This window comes from Crassostrea angulata, chromosome 10 (genome assembly GCF_025612915.1).
Source record: "Crassostrea angulata isolate pt1a10 chromosome 10, ASM2561291v2, whole genome shotgun sequence".
Taxonomy (NCBI): Eukaryota; Metazoa; Mollusca; class Bivalvia; order Ostreida; family Ostreidae; genus Magallana; species Magallana angulata.
The window spans coordinates 18,021,120-18,042,866 of NC_069120.1; the positions used below are offsets into that span (position 1 = coordinate 18,021,120).

At 33.2% G+C, this 21,747-nt stretch overlaps 2 protein-coding genes across 11 annotated transcripts; one reads left to right on the top strand and one right to left on the bottom strand.

The window, feature by feature from the left end:
- The first annotated feature begins 553 nt into the window (after window positions 1-553).
- On the top strand, window positions 554-3,650 carry LOC128167486 (calreticulin-like). Its single transcript, XM_052833235.1, has 9 exons — window positions 554-740; window positions 1,044-1,148; window positions 1,346-1,552; window positions 1,666-1,895; window positions 2,126-2,314; window positions 2,451-2,594; window positions 2,710-2,890; window positions 3,004-3,074; window positions 3,197-3,650. Exons 1-9 carry the CDS (start codon window positions 572-574, stop codon window positions 3,227-3,229), a joined length of 1,329 nt encoding a protein of 442 aa, XP_052689195.1. The 5' UTR covers window positions 554-571; the 3' UTR covers window positions 3,230-3,650.
- On the bottom strand, window positions 3,499-20,318 carry LOC128167485 (disabled homolog 1-like). Of its 10 annotated transcripts, none has more exons than XM_052833225.1 (12): window positions 20,186-20,318; window positions 16,748-16,924; window positions 15,591-15,808; window positions 15,274-15,408; window positions 14,855-14,990; window positions 13,526-13,587; window positions 13,264-13,305; window positions 11,838-11,918; window positions 11,278-11,739; window positions 9,962-11,137; window positions 7,154-7,219; window positions 3,499-6,463 (listed from the first exon to the last, which is right to left on the bottom strand). In XM_052833225.1, exons 2-12 carry the CDS (start codon window positions 16,842-16,844, stop codon window positions 6,428-6,430), a joined length of 2,511 nt encoding a protein of 836 aa, XP_052689185.1. In that variant the 5' UTR covers window positions 16,845-16,924; window positions 20,186-20,318; the 3' UTR covers window positions 3,499-6,427. The 10 variants fall into 10 exon arrangements, with proteins under 10 accessions (XP_052689185.1, XP_052689186.1, XP_052689184.1 ...); XM_052833226.1 differs by lacking the exon at window positions 20,186-20,318 and adding an exon at window positions 17,575-17,819; XM_052833224.1 differs by lacking the exon at window positions 20,186-20,318 and adding an exon at window positions 17,497-17,818.
- Window positions 20,319-21,747: the final 1,429 nt, after the last annotated feature.

Consider the following 21,747-nt stretch of genomic DNA (forward strand, 5'->3'; position numbering starts at 1 on the left):
GCACTATTTTTGCAAAGTTAGACCTAACCATCAGGCACATAGCATGAAGGAGGGGTCAACCCCCCACTTTTTCTCGCAGCAAACATAATTAACAAAATACCCCCCACCCCCACGGATAAGGAATTTCATGATTTGGGGGGAAAAAAATTGGTAGTTAATTGGTTTACTCCCCCCTCTCCCACGGATTAGGATTTTCATGATTTTGGGAATTGTTTTTTTTTTTTTACCTTGTCCAGATTTCTGATTCCCCCCCCCCAACTTTCATTTTGCTTCAAGCTTTAAAATTTATCTGCTTTATCTGTGTAGTATATCGCTATCTTAACCATTTATGTTTGAAAATATTATAACTTTTTTTTTCTTTTTGTTTAAAAAAAATCATTGAATATGTTATCAATATGCTGATATGTCTAACTAATTGGTGAATATATCTTAATTTGAAACATGGCGCGAAAAGTTTTAAAGATTCGTCCAATCGCAACGTATTAGCAAAAAATCTTCCGGTTTTGACCGATCTCTCGATCGCCCTGCGCGTGGTGGGGTTTAATTGGTTGAAGTTTTGCAATGTGGACCAATGAAACTGTTCCATCTGTCGAGTCACGTGGTACAAGCCGGCATTTACACTACCAACATCACTATTGCAGAGGACACGTCCAAGATGAAAACGTGTGTTTGTTTGCTCCTTTTGGTGGGAGTTGTCCTGTCAGACCCAACAGAGTTCTTCAGGGAAGAATTCGACTCAGGTAATAACATTCTTTGCTTGGAAACATTCTGCTATTAAGATGCAGTTTTATTTTATGGAAAGCCGATCAATGAAAGTTGAAATTACAGAGAAGCATGTTATGTGATAATTTTATGTTATATATATATATGTCGAAAAATTGAAAATTTGTCGTTAAATTAACAGTGGAATTTTCATTTAGATGCAATTTGTGGATATTTACTTAGAAATGTAACTTTTTAAACATGTGCATATACCTACTTGCCAAAACATTTTTTTTTTCGCGTGACTGTCATTTATTAAAATATCGTATTTCTAATCGCAGAAAGCTGGCGGGACAGATGGGTGGAGTCCACATTTAAAGGAGCAGACCAGGGTAAATTTGCCTGGACAGCTGGAAAATTCTATGGAGATGCAGACAAAGATAAAGGTAATTCTTGTTAAAGTTTAGATCTGACATGTCTTTATGTTCCTTGGGGTAAGAAAAGTACAATTGGGTTGAATTTTATTAAATGCTTATTAATTAATCATTTTGCCTTGTGATTTTTGTTAATTTGCCCAAATGCCTTGAAGGTGTAGAATTTACAATTAGCATTATGATAAATTGAAATTGTCTTTATCCTAAAGGTATCCAGACATCTCAGGATGCTAAATTCTATGGAATTTCTTCCAAGCTGGAAAAACCCTTTAGCAATGAAGGGAAACCACTGGTTATCCAATTCACAGTAAAACACGAACAAAACATTGACTGTGGGGGTGGATACATCAAGCTTTACCCTAAAGATCTTGATCAGAAGAAACTCCATGGAGATTCTCCATACTTTGTTATGTTTGGTAAGTAGATTTCTGCGTCAATGGTAAAAAATAACAAAGACCAATAAAATACATGTTTCAATTCCCAATTGAAATTGTAATATATTATAATGCATTTGTTCTGTTCTTTTTAGGACCTGATATTTGTGGACCAGGCACCAAGAAGGTTCATGTCATTTTCAACTACAAAGGAAAGAACTTGCTTTGCAAGAAAGAAATCCGTTGTAAAGATGATGTCTTCACTCACTTGTACACTCTTATTGTCAATCCTGATAACTCCTATGTGGTCAAGATCGATAATGAGAAAGTAGAAAGTGGACAACTTGAGGAGGACTGGGACTTCCTTCCACCAAAGAAGATCAAGGTGAGAACTGAACATTTATAAAGTCATGATTGAATTATGCAGGAGCACCTGTTTCATATTACAAAAGTTGCACAAGTGACATGTATGAAAAGCCAAGTTTAGGGAACATGTTTCTGAAGTTTATATTATCATGTTTATTCAAGATAATCAGAAGATATTTAAGAATTCGATAAAAATGACTATAAAACCCTCGCTATTTGATGAAATTACATTTTAAATTGATACTGTAGGATCCAGAAGCCAAGAAGCCCGATGACTGGGATGAGCGTGAAAAGATTGATGACCCTGATGACAAGAAACCAGAGGACTGGGACAAGCCTGAGCACATCCCCGACCCAGATGCTAAGAAACCCGACGACTGGGATGATGAGATGGACGGAGAATGGGAGCCACCCCAGATTGACAACCCAGAGTACAAGGTATGCTCATGCCATGCATCTGTATTTTTTTAATGGTATTAATTTTGTAAATGAAAAATATTAACTTGCATACACAGCCAATCTAATTTGTTTTTACACAAAAATTAATAATCTTTTTAATTTTATTTGTGATTAGGGAGAATGGAAACCAAAGCAGATTGATAACCCTGATTATAAAGGAAAATGGGTCCACCCTGAAATTGATAACCCAGAATACACCCCCGATTCCAACCTGTACAAATATGACGACATTGGTGCCGTTGGATTTGATCTTTGGCAGGTAAGGAACTTAAAGTCAGTTTGTTGACTGCATTTTGTAAATGTTAAGAACACAGTTTAAAGATGTGTATATCTTTGATAGTTAAATGAAGACGATATGTTGGCGATTTTTGTAGGTGAAATCAGGAACAATCTTTGATAACATCTTGGTCACTGATGATGAAAAACATGCTGAGGAGGTTGGCAAAGCAACATGGGGAGCAACAAAAGATCCAGAAAAGAAGATGAAGGATGAACAGGATGAGGAAGAAAGAAAGAAGAGGGAAGAGGAGGAGAAGAAGAGGAAAGAGGAAGAAGGTATGAATTTAAGATTTACTAAAAGCAACTTCCACTAAAAGAAGGTCCAAATTTTAGTTCCAGAATGATTCAATTTACAATTATTTAATGACATGTCTTTCATTGTTTTACAGACAAGAACAAAAAAGATGATGATGATGAAGACGATGATGAAGAGGGTGGTGATGATGATGATGAGAAGAAGGTTTGTTAAATTACCAGAAATTAATCTTTCGAAACTGGAAATAAGTTTTGCATGTATTTAATTGTACATCCTCTTGTGATAATTTCTAACAAGTATTAATTTTCTCTTAATCTTTTTTTCAGGATGATGAAGATAAAGTGAAGGATGAGTTATAATGCACCAGCTGTGTTAGGATATATGAGTACAATCTGCAGCATATAGACAGACCAATTGGGCAACATCATAATACCTCTTCATTGCTCACTACACAATTCCATTACTCATGATCGTCCAGTTATGAATGTGATTGAGTAACTGACTTAGTATGCCTGTATCTGAATGGGGAAGCGTGATTGTGGATGCATGTGTGAATTGAGTGTTTTAATGTTAGATGGAATATTGTTTTCTACTCTGGGGACTTTATTTATTATTTTCTATTCATGTGTTTTTTTTCAGCAGATAGCTTTACTTAATTATGTGAAAAAATCAAAGCTTGGTTGCCCATCTTTTCATTTCCATTGTTACTGAAATTGAAATGTGTTGTTAAGTATGAATTATTCATGAGAATTGAATAAATGTGGGGTTTTTATATTTAAACGTTGTCTGTTGTTGAATGTCGGGTTACTAAGTTTATAAGCACATGCAGTTTGAGTGCATAAGAGTCCCAGCACTTTACAATTACCATTTATTTAATCTGGATATAAATGTTGGCATAAAAAACAAACTTATTACCAAAGCCAGAATAATCTCTAATTCCCTGCCAAAATGCAGCAGGCTGGTTTTAGTCCACAATTTAAAAGGGGAATAACTCAATTTTCTTATCTCTTATTTCAGAATTTAAAATATATGCAACAGCATTTAATCTGATGAAGCTTTGCATGAGAAAGAACTAAAGCATCAAGGTTTGAAGCTGCAGCTATAAGGTTAATTGTTCTAAGAACTAAAATGCTTTTATGTCTAACATTTTAAAAAAGAAAAGTGGTGGTGTCAATGAATGCAGCTTATTTATTGAAGTTATTGGATAAACAGAAATTGGTTATATAAACATTAAAATATTCCCAGAGGTGCAGAAAATAGCTTGACGGTTGTATTTCATATCAATTGCTAGTTCAGTACTTATCAAACTACTGCAAATTCCACCTGCTTAAGGTCATACACTTTTCTCAAAGTGTGCAAAGATTAATTGTACTTTTTTATCAAGTTGCTCCATTTGAAGGTGATAATGAAAGAGAATTGATAATTTCAGATATGCAATACATTTCTATATAGTAATAAGTGTAATATAAGATCTGATAAAATAGTTATTCTATGTTCTTACAATCTTTGAGACAACTTGTTTTCAAGTCAACACCGAGAGAAAGGGCAGGGTAGTTTAGGTGAGAATGGACATCAATAACAATTTATATACGGTACATTGCTCAGTAGCATAATTACAGTAATTTGCATCTGCACATCTACAGTTAACTGAATTTCCTCACAGGTTTCAAAATATATCATTGCCTTTAATGTACACTGTGTAGATCTAGCGTCGGTATTTGTACCAGTCTGACCATCACATTCCTCCCCCTTTAAGTGATCTATGCCCTCGAAGTCCACCCCAGGTTCTTCCTCTGGCAGGAGTTAACCTATTAGTTCTAGGGGTTTGCACAGCACCAAATATAATGGGATGGGAAAACAATTGACTGATCAGACCAGGATTCAAACATGGGCCCCCTGAATCTCTGGTCAGGTGCTCCAAGAACTAAGCTATCTGGTGCTGATATTCAAACCGATCAGACTGTCACATTATGACCAGCAGACTTAATATTGTCCATTCAATATTCAAGAACCCTTTTCTTATTAAACTGGGTATATATGCTCATGACATTTAAAATATTGTAATCTTAATTTAGGAATCTTTGGCTTTGAATGAAAACAGTAATAATTTTTGTATACACATATCAATCTAGTTTTCCAAGCTTTGCATATACATGTATACTGGTATTTGTAATTCGTATTTTTTCCCCTGAAGTAGTATAGTTGTATATTTTATTCCAAAGGCATGTTTGTTTGATAATTTTAACTTTGCATGCACAGTTGATAAATTATTCAACACAGGTGCCAAATATGCCAATATTCATACCATTTCAATGAAAAATAAAAACACGCTCAGAATTCTTTCATATATTTTATTGTACTACAGGCGTGCTTTCTGTTAAAATGAGTAGCAACAATACATATCTTTATTATTGCACATATGAAACTTGTAACAGGGATCAAAATTCTGAGCTCTCAAACAAAAGGAACCTTGCAACAAACCACAAAAAATAAACAAATATACTTGCATATGTATAATGATCTAATAATCTAAACACTACTATATTGCACTTGAATTCTTGAACAAACATGCATAATTTTCAGCAGTAAGGAGTATTGTTCTTTATCTCGGTAAAATGAGTGGAAGACAGTGTACTTTAGGTGGTTGAAAAATGCTGTCTGTAGACTAATAAAACTTGCAAATAAAATTCTTTTAAAATCTTGGGTCTATTTAATAAACAATGCATAATGGTTACAAATACTGATAATTTATATCAAAGATGAAAAACTACAACCGTGCCGTCACTTGTCAAAATCCTACTTCAGGACTGAAATCACATATATCACAGTTAAAATACCGGTTTCAAATGCTACAAACTACTCTTTGAATTGAAGGAAATATTTGTTGTTCCCCCCCCCCCCCCCCCCAATGGTTTCATGAAGAATGGCAAAACAGTCTTTCTTGTTGATAAATAGCAAGTAATTTCAATGAAACAATAAAGCTTTAAAAATAAGAGCTTTTCATACAGAATAAAAGATGCTCTTAACTCCAAATACCATATCTTTTGCATAATTTTAAAATCTGTTAATCTTAAATAATTTTCTGACTTCAATGATGATATACACGTGGTTTTCTATAACAGTAAAAAAAATAAATAATAAAAACCTTCAAGGAAAAACAAACAGGTATTAATCTCCAAGTTGGTAATTTCACAATGATGCATTAAGCATCAATATTCTTTTGTTTGTAAACAGGCTCATCATAATTTAAAATCTTGCAAACAAACCAACAAGCAATATAATGAATCCAATCATCATTGCTCCAAACAAGTCCAAAGGAACAAAGTAACACAATCATTATATTCTACAGTAACAAAGCAGTAAACTGTGTAAAAACAATCACAAAAGGAAAACAAATCATTATTGACACGTGACGATATATCTATATATATATTGTTTATATATTACTTTTCTGAATGAAGCACAGAGCAGAAGAGCACTTTAATGTTGTGACATCATCGATGATGACATCATCACAGCAGGTTTTTGTAGATTGTCCAGTCATCCATCACTCGACGTTACTTAACTTTATTGACTGTTGCATATATTGGTTCCTACACAAAATTAAGGTTAAAATCCATTTACTGTAAAATAATAGAAAGCAGAGGTTAGGATACAAGCCAAGATAAAGCTTTGCTATATATAAATGCCTTTATTTTCACCTTCCTTTTTTATAAAAAGCTTTTAAGTATACTGGCGTGCAACCAGTTCTCACCGTGTACCATTTCTCGCCAGTACATTGTGACGTCATTTTATCAACACATAAAATTATATACGAAAATTGACGTCACAATATACTGCGAGAAATGGTACCCGGCAAGAACTGGTCGCACGCCAGTATGCACACTGATTTTTCACAAGTAATGCCAATTAAATTTGTATCTGCATAATTTAAGCGTAGCTGCTGCAAGCACACATACCACAGAAAGATAATAAGCTGGCACAGAAGTATAAAGAATAGCATGTATGATACTTTTACAAGTTTATGTAATACACTTAAAATAAGCAGTTTTAGGAGGGCTTGATGGTCGTGGCCATTTTTAGACTATTTAAATCTCCTACGAAAAAGAGCACTGTATAAAGATATAGGAAAATGATAAATATCTTTTGTTTAAGTTTAAAGCAGATCTGATGGTTAATTTGTTGACCAACCAGCCTCCTTAAAAATGGATTCAAAATGGAAACCAAATTTTATAACAACAATCCGCAGTAAAAGTATATCAGAACAAGTTAGTAAAACTTACAGAGCCATTCTGGACTGGTTTAGATGCTACCAAAAATCCAAAAGGATCATTGGGGTCGGCTGCAGGCTACAAAAAATTGAAAAGGCAACCTTAAATCTCCAAGAAAAAAAACACTGCTTTATGAATTAACATAAAGATTCAAATGAAATATTGAAAGGGGTAACAAAAGCTCATGTATCATAATATTTAAACTCAAATGTGTATTGAATTAAAACATTTTATAGATAGCATATTTGGTGAAGAATATAACCTTGGTTTTACCCTTCACAAAACTTAATCTGACTGATGTCACAGCCCACAAGGATATATCATGGTATGCAACTTCTGAAAGGTTATACATTTCTGTATGAAAATAATACCTAAACATTTTTAGAGTACATTATTATTTAATTTACTGCCTTTTTGAAGGTGATATAATGACCTCTCTACATTTGATAGATAATACATACTGTATGCAGAGAATCAATTGCCCTTAGTTATATTTTTGCTCATTCTGCCATCATTGTTAGCAGGCGAATTTAAGCCTGGGCAAATTCAATACAATTCTTTACTGTGTTAATTAGAAAGAGTTTTTATCATAAACTGTCTGAGCAAATTCAAGAGGGCAAAACCATGAACAAGCAAAGAAAGGCAAAAAAAAAAAAAAAAAAATGGGGCAAAAAGAACCCTGTATTCAGTATACATGTAAGTAGGTACCAGTACAAGTTATTGATGGTAATGAAAAACATTACATTCACCTTCTAAATATTAATATCTCTATTATATTTTTTTTCTGAAAATAGTCTGTCAGATTAATGCAATTCTCCAAATGAATTTTTTCTTTTTACCAATTTTGAGTACTGTGGAATCATTAGATATTTTGGTGGCTAAATTTTCTTGGATTTCATGGGTATCTCTCATCCAGGAATTAACATCCTCCAATAATTTAAAATAAATTTGGATTATAAGTTTATTTCCTTTTGTAGGTATAAGATAATACACAAAATTACATCCCCACAAACCTGTAAAATTTAGGCAATCCACGAAAATTGGTCCCCTTGAATTTTAATGCTTCCACAGCATTTTCAAAATTGGAGAATGAGAAATGAAAACAACATACATAATAAAAAAGAATAAAATTTAAGACAAGTGCATAATATTCAATAAAAGATAGGGTAGAATAAAATATGATAAAGAATAATTCAGTGCAGGGAGAAGCAGGCAAGAAAAAATTACTGGTAAAATTATCAAAATAAAGCATATTAAGGTGGCTCGACACACCAATGCATTATTTGATGGATCGATGAAGAATCATTTTTGAGAAATGATTATACAAAAATGACACCTATATCGGCCTCTGATTATTTTATATGAATTTTTTTGTATTTTTTGATAGAAACCGGAAACATCGTTTTAGCTGCGAACAAGATATATTAGAGCTAAAAATTTGTTATCAATTACTGCACAATACAATTATCTATAAATATATATCAAAAACGGCCAGATAAACTTTGAAATATTTTTGTAAAAAAAATATTTATGAAAATGAAAAAAAAAGGATTGTAGATATTTTTTAAATCTATGGATAAAAACTGCAGATAAACTGTTACTCGCATTTAACATATTTCAACAAGAAATTGAAACCAAATAGTGAAATTAAAGAAAAAATGGAAAATTTTAAAATCGAACCGATCCCGATCGTAATTAAACTGATCCCGAACGAAATCACATAAAGTTAGAATGAATCAGAATTTTGCAAAAATTTCAGGTTGTTTAGCTGTAAAATGGTTTCGTCCTTTACTAACTTTATAATTTATATCAATTACTTAGAAAAAAAACTGCAGTTTATTTGTAAAATTTCAATTTTAAAATAATTCTGATCAGGATCAGTTTTTTTCAATCGGGATCGGTTAAAATTTGATAAATAGCAATTTTTCCAAAATTTCGCATTTTCATTTCAATTTCTTTGTAAAATATCATTGTTTAGTAAATAGTTTATGTGACTATATGTTATTTTTAAAATTTTATCCATAGATTAAAAAGATATTAAAGAATTACAATTTTGATTTTCAGAAATGTTTTTTTAATTAAAAAATTAAACACTTGACCAAACGATCTTTGGCATGAATTTATTTATAATTATATTACACATTAATTGACAACAAGTTTAAAGCTCTAATATATTCTGTTTGTCTGCCAAACAGTTTTTCCTATTTCACTGAAAAAATACAAAAAAATTCGTATAAAATAACTGAAAGCCGATATTGATCTCTGTTTTGTGGAATCATGTTTCAAAAAAGATTCTCTATCGATCCATAAAATAAAATTTTGATGTGTCGAGGAACCTTAAACAAATTACATGTGAGGCATGTACAAAAATTATATTAGATGTATTTTCACAATGTGCCTTTAGCTGTTACTCCTTCTTTTACATCCAGATTTGTTTGCAATGTACACATGTATTACTTGATTTTCTAAAAATTCTGTTTTGCAGCTCATGAAAATTAAGCATTATATCAAAACTACATGCAAGAATAAAACAAAAACTCAAATTTTAGTTACCGGTACATTATTGATGAGTAAAAGCAACCATGTTATCATATCAGAAGTTAATTTTTTATTAGTTATTAATGGTAAAATCATCATTCTAGTAAATAAAATAGTAGTATTAAGCTTTTACTCATACCGGTACATGTACTATAAAATAAGTATTTTGATACAATCAGAAACTTGTCTGTGGTTGTTACTGTTATGAGTTGTTAGTAACGACAAAGCATTAAGATATCAGCCACTGCAAACACAAACTACAACTTTCCTACTCCTACTTACCATGGGTTTACCACCACTAGATTTTCGATGACCCTTTTTCTTTAAACTACCACCTTTAAAATTAAACGAGTCTCCAAAAGAGCTATCAAACACTGCAAATGGATCATTTCTGGAATCACTCACAAAATCTCCATTTTTTGTGCTGGAGCCATCTTTCATTGGACTAGAAAATGATGCAAATGGGTCACTACTATTTAAACTGTCAAAACCAGATGACCCGAATCCATCCGAACAGAAAGGATCAGCGTCTGCAAAAGGATCATTTGTTGCAAATGGATCCTCTATAGTAAAGCTGCTGAAAGAATCCGAGTGAGAATTTTTGGTGCTTTGCTCTGTTGGCGGTGCTTCCTGTGCATTGACATTGTTTCTAGGGGGTAGTGATGGCGTAATATTCGTCCTTGGTCGAGGCCGTGGAACAGGAGTATTACCGTTAATGGTTTGTGAATTGCATGAAGGTGACACAGTTTTTGGCACATTTTCTGAGATTCTTGAGGGAGGAAGAGGCATGGAAGAGACTGAATGTCCGTTATGAGAAGAAACTGGTCTGGGTGGGGGTGCAGGTGGGGGTGGGTCATTTGGCAAGGGAGGGGGTGGTCCTTGCGGTGAAGGCAGATCAAAGTCTTCAGAATTTTCAAAGCAATTCTGATTCAGAGTCAATTCCTCTGTGCAATTGCTAGAAGCAGACACATTTAAAGCACTGGTGGGTTGAATATTTACAGCAGGGGAAGACTTGAGAAAGGAAGTGTCAAATGGGTCTGATGATTTACATGTAAATGGTGAGGAAAAATCGACGGCAGCAGGAAGACTTGTATCATCAACATTTCCAAATGGATCACTTGCCTGCTGTGGACCTGTATCAGGTGTTTTCCCCATCATATCATTTATAGATTTTTTTGGAGGAGCATTGCGTGCAGCAAACAAGTCTTTTGGAGACTTGGCTGTAGTTGCTGTGCCAATGCTACAAAGGTCAGCAAAAGCATCTTTTTTCTCGGGTGCAGATTTTGCTGGAGCAGCAAATGGATCTTCAACTTTCATTGGAGCCAGAACAGGTTCATCAAACAATGAAAAGTTCTGTTGCTGAGGAGCTGCAGCTGGTTGTTGTTGCCCTCCAAATGGATTAGGAGTGCTCTGTTGCCTTTGGGGAACTGGTGGAGGTGCAAGACCTCCAAATCCTCCCTAAAATTATATCAACAGTGTACTATTCATGTACATATTCAACATTCTTGAGTTTCAATTAGATATTTTCAATTGAATTAAAATTTCTAATAACTCAAATTCATCGTTATGTTTATACATGCTTAAATATGCATATATACCCCTTGCTGAGCACCAAATGGATTTGGTTGGGAAGTTGGTGGAAACGGTGTTGCTGGTTGTCCAAATGCTCCAAACCCTTGCTGTGGCTGTGGTCCTCCAAATCCCTGTGGCCCTCCCATGCCTGGTTGAGGGGCTCCATACCCTGGTTGTGGTGCCACCATACCAGGCTGAGGACCACCAAACATTTGCTGTGGTTGGGGACCACCAAATCCAGGCTGACCACCTGGGCCAAACAGGCTCATGATGTCATCCTTCTTCTTTACAGGGGCCGGTTCATTGCTGAATAGATTAAGTTCATCCAGGTCTGAGCTTGCTGATTTGTTTGAGGTTGTGTTCTCTGTTGAACTTCCCCAAGGATCTGAAGATGTGGTGGAGGATGCAGATGAGGTTGCTGGTGCAGAGGTGGGTGGGGCAGAAAAGTCATCAAACAGAGACTCCATCTTGTTGATCTGTTTTATGCCCTGTACAAGAGACAAAGAATATGTCAACATATGAGAGATGATGAAACACCAATTTTTACTTTGTCATACAAAGATTTTTTAATGTTTTTGTCCATTACTTGTTCAATGCTGACTATCTCAGTCTGCAGAGCAAACAAATCTGTGGGTTCCTTCTCCACTGGTCCATTGTTAGGGGGAACCTGTCAAAAACAGCAGAATGTCACATTTAAAACAGTCACCAGAGTGCAGTACAACCCTGTAATTGACCAATAGAATGTATCGGTAGATATCATAATTATTATATAACAAAATCCAACAAGAAAAGTAGTTTTAACAATAAAAACAGTAATCAACATATTTAATAATCAATCAATTAAATATGACTACCAGTACTAGGAAAAAATAAGGAAATTGATACTAGAAACATTCTACAAAAACTGATCTCTAATCATTATGCATAAAAAACAAAAACAATTTCAAATCTAATTTTCTATTTGAAATATTCATAAGACTAATTTCTAGGTACCAATACACTAATTTCATGTCACATCTTTTCATTTTTATATGAACAATGACACTGATTCAAATGAAATTGAATTAATTTTATAGTGCAAACAATTCATTTTGTTTAGCCTCGGAATAGAACAACAGACTGTCTTTGGATAAAACAAGCAATGTGGTTGCCTTCAATTTCTGTAGAAGCAAGATGCTAGAAATAGATGACAATATGGCAGCCAGAGAGTTTGTTTTCATTAACATCTTTAATATATATATTTGCATTCTACAGATTTTGGTTCTCAGCATTACAAAACACTAAAAAGTGTTAGAACTTAGAAGCTATTGAAGGGTGTTCGAATACAATCCATGTTAGTTTAAATTTCAACAGTTTGATCAGTAAAGTTAGATTTAAAGGAAGAAGAGAAACTTGAGCAGTTCTGTTAGAAATAATGCCTGTTAATTAAACAAATAACATTCAATATCTTACTAAAGTAACTTCAAAAGCAAAGTGAGTGACAAATCACAAAATCTGAGGAAGCTTTACTAGCTCGTTAGATCAGACTGAATAATCTAATGTACCATGAAGTTCAATGTCAGGTCATGAAGTAGCTCAGGTGTGACAAGATTCACGCAGGTGTTCTAAAGATACACTTATAATTGTCCATGCTAACAACAATTTACAGGTTTTTAATTCATTTTTAATCATGAAAAGTATCAAGAAATAACTTGATACTTTTTTTAAAAACTGCATATTTTTAACATAATCCTTTCCAATTATAATTTAAGAAATGGATTTTGATGAAACTTTTTACAATTATATTTCTTTTTTAGATCTCATTCTTAATCATTAACCACCTTTCCATGTACCCCCCCCCCCCCCCATCTCAGGGAAAACATTAAAAAGAAGATTAAAGAGATTAAAAAGAAGAACAGTTAATTGCAAATAAAACATAGGATAGATTAGCAGTAGCCACACACTTTTACTAAAATATTAGATGCATTTGATAACTAAGTCTCTACTAGTCAGTGTATTAAACAAAAACTTACTTCATATATAGGTTCATCTATTTCATCTTCATTTAGTGTTTCCTATTGATTTTATACAATATCAATGTAAAAACTTAAAATTTAAAATTAATACAATCCAGGGATTCCTTTTGATAGCATAATCTATACAGTGTATATCTGCATGTTAATTTTTGGAGGATGGTCATATCTGACAAGCTGTTGCAGCAAGGAATCTTTCCAAATTTCTCTTTCACAAAAATACAAAACCCCAGGTAAACATTCTATGCCACACTTTGCTTACCTTCGATGTTGGTTCATCATCTGTGGATGACTCAGCAGTTAAATCTCCTCCAAGCTTCACAACTACGAGATAAACAGACACAGTACATTATTTCAACTAAATATCATAAATATTAAAAGAAATAATTATCTGAGCTCTACAATATGGCAAGTGTCAAATACATTATTTTGAGAGTCAATAGCCACAATCAGTGATTGGGAAGGCCAAAAATGTCAATGGGACTATGGCCCCACAGTTATTAATTTTAATGGGCCATTTTCATAATGAAAGGGCCATCTATTTATTCACTGGGGCCATTTTATAAAATTGAAATTACCAAGGACCAACCTAGAGCAAAACAACTTCTAAAACATTTAAAAACTTAACCAACTGGTTAAATTTCACTTATTTGATGTGTTTATATGCAATGTTTTATAATGATGTTTGCTAAATGATAAATAAATCAGTCTCTGTACTTCTGGTTTTTTTTGGAGGTATAAGTCAAACCCTTTGACCCAATTATTACCGTTATGTAGAGAATCTTTCAAATTTTGAAGATCACTGTAGGGAAACAGTTTTTATTCTAAATTATTCAAACATTAATTTTGCGAGTTATTAACTAATTACAAGTTACAACTAATTGTAGTATCAACACTTAAATTAATAAACATCGGTTGTAATTTTCAATGCACAGTGTGGTTGCATCACCCGTATGTATAACTCCTAACGATAAGCATGATAAGGCAGTCCTGAGTCACAAGTTTTAATAATCACAACAGGGATTAATTGAGGCTGTGAAAACATCTTTTTCAATTAGATAATCATCATTTTACTGCATTTGGGGTTAGTTTATATTACTGAGAACTCAGAATACTGGATGACTTCAACTTCTCTTTCGGAGGAAATTCTGGAATGATCTTGTTTAAGACCACGCATAAATAAGTGAAAATGTTTTATCAGTTGTTTATTTCTGTTTTACCAACAAGACCAATGAAATTCTTTGTTTCAACACGAATGTATTAAAAAACAATTAGGTAAGTTGTACAGAGTAAATTTCCAGCGGATATCGCTAAAACCTTTTATATTACCGATGAGAAATTTGAATGCGCACTTCGGCGCTTAGAGTAATTGATTTAATGCGCCATTTTTCTCTTAAATGCAACTATGGCGCGTGGCGCAGGTCCTTCCCAATCACTGCACAATAAATGTAAATATTTAACAGACAAAATCTTAACATTGGTTACGTGTTTGAAAAAATAAATATTGCACAGAGCCTCTTTATTTTCAAACTTTTCAAAGCTGAATACCAATACTAAAAGAGTAATTTTGTGGCAGTATAAGGCGATTTACCGGTTTGTGGGGTTTCTTCTTTAGTTGCCGTATCTGTGGGCTCTGTCTGTTGTTTTTTAGCAGCCTCCATCTCTTTCTTTTTGTTTTCATACACCACTTGGAACAGATCCCGAAGAGCCAATACCACATTCTCTGCCTGTAAACATTTCAAAGATTATTCTCATATGAGCTAACATTGAATATCAAATGTAAATTATTTAAAAAATAAGTGGTTGGGACTTACAAATCACTTTGACATATTCATTGTATTGGAGATGTCAGTTTTCGAGATATCGAAGTTCAACTGTACATAAAATAAATCATACATTCCCTAGATTTAAACATATATTGTATCTACATGCTATGCTTTATGTGTACAAATGCAATATTCCTTAAAAGAGGAATGAAGTTGTTATATAATCTATCCTACGTGTACACACCGCTTTTTCCGTTTTGATTCCAAAGAACTTGTGTGTTTTTTCCTCTGTCCCATAGATATAACCAAATGCCCTTCTGTCACTTACATCCCTTGAGATGAAAGATATCTTGTGCACAGGGTGATGATGTAATAATGTCTGAAAATACAAACAAAGGATACCATTCAATAGTAAACATATTGTATAAGCCTAAAAATACCCAGCTGTGTGATAACACATTGATTAATATCAAATGCAACACACAAATCAAACAAGGAAACTGTCCATCAAAGCCTAACCATCCCCCACAACTAAAACCTGATGGTGATTGTTACACTTACAGCTGTTCTAAGGTCAATGAGTTTGATTCCCTCCTCTGAAATATTGATGATGATTCTCTGCTTATGCTGACCTGAAGTTTTCACAGCCATTTTTTGGGCCAAAATCGTTTCCTGACACATCCTGTCCCCACGGGCTTCAGGAACGTCACTAGCTCCGATCAGCTTAGCGTTAAACACCACCCCTTCACCTTTAAATCTATAGGGGTCATTTTTGGGATCTAAAATATAAATTAAAATATCAGGAAGATAAAACTGTTGTGTTGAAAATAAAATGATGTATTTTTGTCAAATAACAAAAGGATACCATGTATTTAACTGGTAGATGAATATGTACCAGTAATTTATAGCTACACACATTTCAACAAATTCAACAAAGACTTTAAAATAAATTCTCAAATCCAGTCTATACTCAATTGCTTATTTTCCTGTGAAAACAAATATTTGAAAAGATAGAACATGACAAATTTACACCTTAATTTTCATTTGCTACCTAAACTCACTGACCTAACAATGACAAATGAAATCCGTAAATTCTTTCAGATGTCTGCTGTGTTACTTACATGATGTTACGTCAGTAACCAAACGAAAGATGGAGTTCATTTTGTGACTAAGCACCTTTCCCTTCAGCATACATTCTCTTCACACAAAAGAGACATGCAATCATGACTCTGACACACATACACTGTATTTAACATGGACACCTATCACCTGACACACAGGAAGAATTCTTTATTTTTAAATCTTTTTTTTTCTATTACGTATGGTATTTAAATGGTATCACATACAATAACAAACCAGAAAGCATATGTACTTGTAACAGAAAGTAGAATTGTGGATGCAAAGAGTTTAGTGATTATTTGACTGTAATGTGTACATCTGTGGATTCCTGAAAAATTTTCTGTGGGAGGGGGGAGGGTCCAAAGGTATATTTTCAGCAAATTTGAATTTTTTGGAGTGGGGGGGGGGGGCAAACCCCCCTGCCTGACCCCCCCCCCCCCCCTTTCTAGATTCATTTTTGATGTATTTACCTATGGAGGGTTTTTTTGACAACTTTCATTTGTTGCTGTTGAAAGTACACATGTGGATGATTACAGGATGCGTGTACATATTTAGTTAGACAGAGTTGAGTGATTTTTGTAATGTTGTTCAGTATTTACCTAAGGAGGGTTTTTTGACAACCTTCTTTTGTGTATCGGCAGCAGTTACTGCAGGCTCTTTCACTGAGCTCTCAGTGGCATTTGTTTCTTCAGACATTTTTAAATGATACACAGAATTTCCTCTTCAGAGTCTTGTGTGGTGGGAATTCAGCTATAATTTGGACAGAGTGGTCAAAACTATAAGAATTAAGAAAGAAAATATGATGAATTCAGTTCATTTCTGTTCAAAGTAAAATCTTCTAATTACAGAGTTAAAATGTACATTAAAGATTTACAAATACAAGTAACATATTATCTCTTCTTTCTATCGAGGAGAAAACCAAAGCTTACACTGATTTCAGGTATGATCAAATTAGATGTAAATGCATAAAAAGTCAAATGTCAAATTTTACATATCATATTTGTTATCTGGTTGTTATCAATTATGAAAATGAAGTTATATCTATTGCAACCATTTATTGGGATAAATAGCCCACATTTGTGATACTGTTACTACCTAGTCCAACCTTTAAATTCATTTACAATACAATTAAACTCCATTAAACAAATCTAAACATAGTAAGTAATAAAAATTTATCACTGTAGCCTACACTCCTCTCTACATCAAGGCAAGCTGTAACATGACAACATCCTTGCATTATCTTAAATAACCTAATTACACAGATAAAACCTTTTACGCTGTCTGACCCCCAAATCCTTCTACTCTCTCTCTCACATCACATCACCAACTTCAAAAAACAGCAGGCTACCTCATTCAGGAAAGAAATCTTGTAATCCCTATTAATATTTCCTCTGAACAAAAAGGACACTGAAAATGAAAATCCTACCACTATCCACTCCTCCCATCTGTGGAGATAACGACCTCTGGTTAGGTACCCTCCGACCTAATCCAATGGTCCATAATCTGTACTATCTACATAAAATACCGTCAATAAAATCGCAGATAAACAGTCCCATGATTATAATTATCCAGATATCTGTGCATTGTAAGCTACAATAGCACTTGTATCAGTATCAATATAGATAATCATTTATGCCACAGAAAAGCAAAGGTACAAATACATTTTCCAGTTATCTTGCACCATTTTGCAATGCACATTACTTATTCTTGTAGTTTAACTATTTTCTGGTACATCTGCATGAAGTGTTTTTTAACCAGGTGGTTGACTTTTGACAGAGAATTTATTGAATCCTTTGATTTGATATGTAGATATCAAGCAACTAGAATGCTGTTAGTTGTGTGCCTATCTGCAGTTTTAGCAAAATTATTCACTCTTCAAAATGGCAATGGTACTGCTGCAATAAATGCCTACAAAATGTACAGAATACTCTAGCTGCACAATCCATATTCTATACATACATAATACAAAATACAAGTAATCATACAGTCAAATACAAAAAAAAAATTACTTCAGCTGATAGAGCCTTATGAAGAATGTGCGACATTTACAGCAATTTTTATTTGCCTCAAAAAGTAAGTCAAGAGTCTCTCAATGTATTCAACTGTGTAAAACACTGTACATACATGTTAATTCAGTAGCTGTCAAATGCACTTTACATGAGAATTCTTAATGATCATAAAAACAAGGAAAATTTGAAAAACTGAGCACTATGGATTCAGCATCAAAAGTTTGTGTTATGTAATTAGTAATTGTGACGCTTGTTTCTCCCTTTTCTTCATATATCCCATGGGTGAGGTTTTTATTTCTGACCTTGTAACTGTGTAATGACGTCTGTTGACAATCAAGCTTGTTTATAAACCATGCACTTCTCATTTACATTATTTACAAATTCCCTCAACTGTGCTAAATCATTAATCACTTTGGTAATCAAATTCAAGTCTTCTGTGAAGGATTTTCACCACTTTTGGAAAGTCTTCTTAATTGCAAATTTCTCAACAACACGTCACGACACTTTATATCCTTGCTGAATTTCAAAATCTAGAATTTCCAACATTTCAGTAATTGGTATGTTCAGTTGCTCAAGATTATTCTTCATTTTATAAATACTCCCTTTTTATTTCTACATGGATCAATCACTGGAAGTATCACTAGCATCAGAGATAGATACAATTTACATAAACATGACAGTGCATACATTACATAGACAGTGCACTGCACAATGGGTTCATCTTAGCTGCAATAATGTAATTCTATCCAATTTATTTAATCTAAACTTTTTTTGAACCACATACATCATCTCTCAAACGATTTACATCAAAATGGGTTGGTAACCCCCCCCCCCCCCCCCCCAAACCCTGGCTTAAATGAAAAAAAAAATCAACATGTACATGATAGGAATTATAATATGCTATATCAACGTTTGTTAACTGGGATTTTTTTTCACATGAACTAACTAATAGGCCTATAAAAAATGAACTGTATACACAAAATTAAATTAACATAATTCATTTCTCATGGGCCCATTTTTAAAATATTATCAAACTCTATATCAATATTAATTGGTTGATAATCAAATATAGGTTGAAATAAAATCAATAATTATAGTGCACTAATTACTCTGTCCCTAAATATACCTGTATTATTTCTTGCTTTATATTTCATTAATATTATCTATTTAAATACCCCAGGGTTTAAACAACATTCTGTGCTATTATGAAAAGATTCCGTAATTTTTTCCTTTGTTATAGTTTGATTCACCCCCATGCTTGTCAGACTGAAAAATTATATGACTTACAATGATAAAAAAGTTTACTGTGATTTGCCATGCAACGGACATAAAAGTACCACCATGATAATGTTGAAAAACGTGCAAGATGTTCAGAGAATATATATATAAATAAAAGATGTCTGAGATTTCCAAATCATAATCTGATGTCATTTTCATCAGGAAAAAAAAATAAGAGATGACATTTTAAAGAGGAGATCTTGGAATGTTTACCTTATATACCTGGTCAGTGTATCTTTTATGAAAACCACCAAAAATTGACAGAGGAGAAAACATTGGACATGGTGTATATAAAGTTTCAAAGTAGGCCTACATTGTTGTAACCATAATTACAGATCAGAAATAAAATTTCAAAATGGATATCCCTTTAAAATAATGTCTTAATTCAACAATTAATTTAATAATTATTATTTGTTTGTAGTCTTGGTACCTAAAGGTCATTGGAATTTTGAAATAGTCTGAGAATATCAGACTTGGTCTGAGAAAATTCTGTCTTTACACCAAGTCACAGTGCCTCTGTGCAAGCAATGCTTACTTCTTAGGAGAAAACAAGTAATTAAGACAGACATTAATGAAAATATTAGAGTCGTGAAAGCCATTTGTACGTAGACTATGGAAGTTCGGAACATAATATAAACAACACCCCCTAGGCCTTACATTTTATGACAATATAAACCGTTGTCAGTGTGCACTATTGCAGAAATTCACGTTCTAATACGTAAATAATGAAATTATGACTTCAATACTTACCATTCTGTATGCTTCTCTTAAATCTTTTATGCGTTGTTTATAAACTGTATCAAATCGACATATCACCGACTCCCCTCTTCTCCCATGCAAAACAAACTTACACGCCTCCAAAGTACAGCAAGGTGCCCGGATTAATAAACTTTACCCTAGTGACGTAATAGACAAAAGGCAACGGGTTGGTGGATCAAAGAGCTTGCGAGCTGACAAAATGCATCAACGCAACTTTTCAGTACATACATTGACATTGTTATTTACATATATAAAAAAAAATACACATCCAGAATTATAACAAAGCCAATTAAACACAAGCACATTAAAAGAAATCCTAATTAACACACCTGTTCAACTACCTGAACTGCCATTTTTACATATTACATTTTTATACCGCATAAATCTCTTTTATGAAAAAAAATACAAGAATTCAATTATGATCAGACTAATATACTTCACATATGTTAGAAACTCTAATGTTTTATAATTAAATGCAACATGACATTTGGAGCGTCGGGCATAAGTTCATGTGCCGGGATACGGCGGACCTCGTTGCCTAAAGGATTGCATTGCTAAGTGCAGTAATTTGTACACAGCAAAAGCTGGAACGTGGATTTTACATAACTTTGACTTTTCACCGAATAAATGTCACGTCTGCATGGAGACCATGCAGAAAACATATCCAGGGGGTGTTTGCAGTAGACTTAACCCAAACGAAGCTGTAACTTCAACCAATGAATATATATATGCACGTATAAGCAATTGCAATTTACATTCTGGTATTATAAGATTATAGGTGTGTTTGAAAGCAAGAGACATTATCACTATTCACTCAAATTTATTTGAAATAACTGTTAAAGCAATGTATTTGTTTATTCACTTTATTTCCAAAGAACATAAAAAAATAAATTAAAAGACACCTATATAATATGCGATACAATTTAAAGATTTAAATACATGTACCTAGCTCGCCTTTTTTACTCCTTATGGCAAAGCCACTTTTCAGATACAGGTATATACATTTTTAATTAAAAAATAAGAAATTAAAGAACAGCAACAACAACAAAAAAAAGAAAGAGAAAACAAAATTAAACATGAAGACTTGACGAAGAAAAATTTAAAATGAAAATTGAAATTAAAAAAAAACAACAACATTTTCTTTTCATTATTGCATAATTGATCCCTATAAACAAGATTATTGATATTGATGCACTTAGCTGTAGACCATGTTTTCACAATGAAGAAATCAATCATTATTTATTTGAAGTATTTTACAGATTGTATCAGAAATAAATTATATAGGACACTACATTGTGTGTAATGAAGACAGGATGACACTAAAAACTTCAAGGGCTCTATAAAATTATAATGTTCGCTAGTTTGTGCGTAATACATAAAGACACGTTTTCATTTATCTAATTTCATGGACGATGAAAAGACATTTGTAATAATGTTATGTAGGTTATAATCATTTATCTAATTCTTCGCGGCTCTTCATTACTATTGTTGTTCTTGACAAAAAAAAGAACTTTTAAGATTTTTCTTATACAAACATAACTGATAATGTAAAA

Excerpts from the sequence above, each read along its gene's own strand:
- LOC128167486 (XM_052833235.1), top strand. The coding sequence starts at position 572 with ATGAAACTGTTCCATCTGTCGAGTCACGTGGTACAAGCCGGCATTTAC. Across the intron at positions 1,149-1,345 it reads AGATGCAGACAAAGATAAAG|GTATCCAGACATCTCAGGAT; the intron begins GTAATTCTTGTT and ends TTTATCCTAAAG. Across the intron at positions 2,891-3,003 it reads GAAGAGGAAAGAGGAAGAAG|ACAAGAACAAAAAAGATGAT; the intron begins GTATGAATTTAA and ends ATTGTTTTACAG.
- LOC128167485 (XM_052833225.1), bottom strand. The coding sequence starts at position 16,844 with ATGTCTGAAGAAACAAATGCCACTGAGAGCTCAGTGAAAGAGCCTGCA. Across the intron at positions 15,809-16,747 it reads TGTCAAAAAACCCTCCTTAG|ATCCCAAAAATGACCCCTAT; the intron begins GTAAATACTGAA and ends TTTATATTTTAG. Across the intron at positions 14,991-15,273 it reads GAATCAAAACGGAAAAAGCG|GCAGAGAATGTGGTATTGGC; the intron begins GTGTGTACACGT and ends AAATGTTTACAG.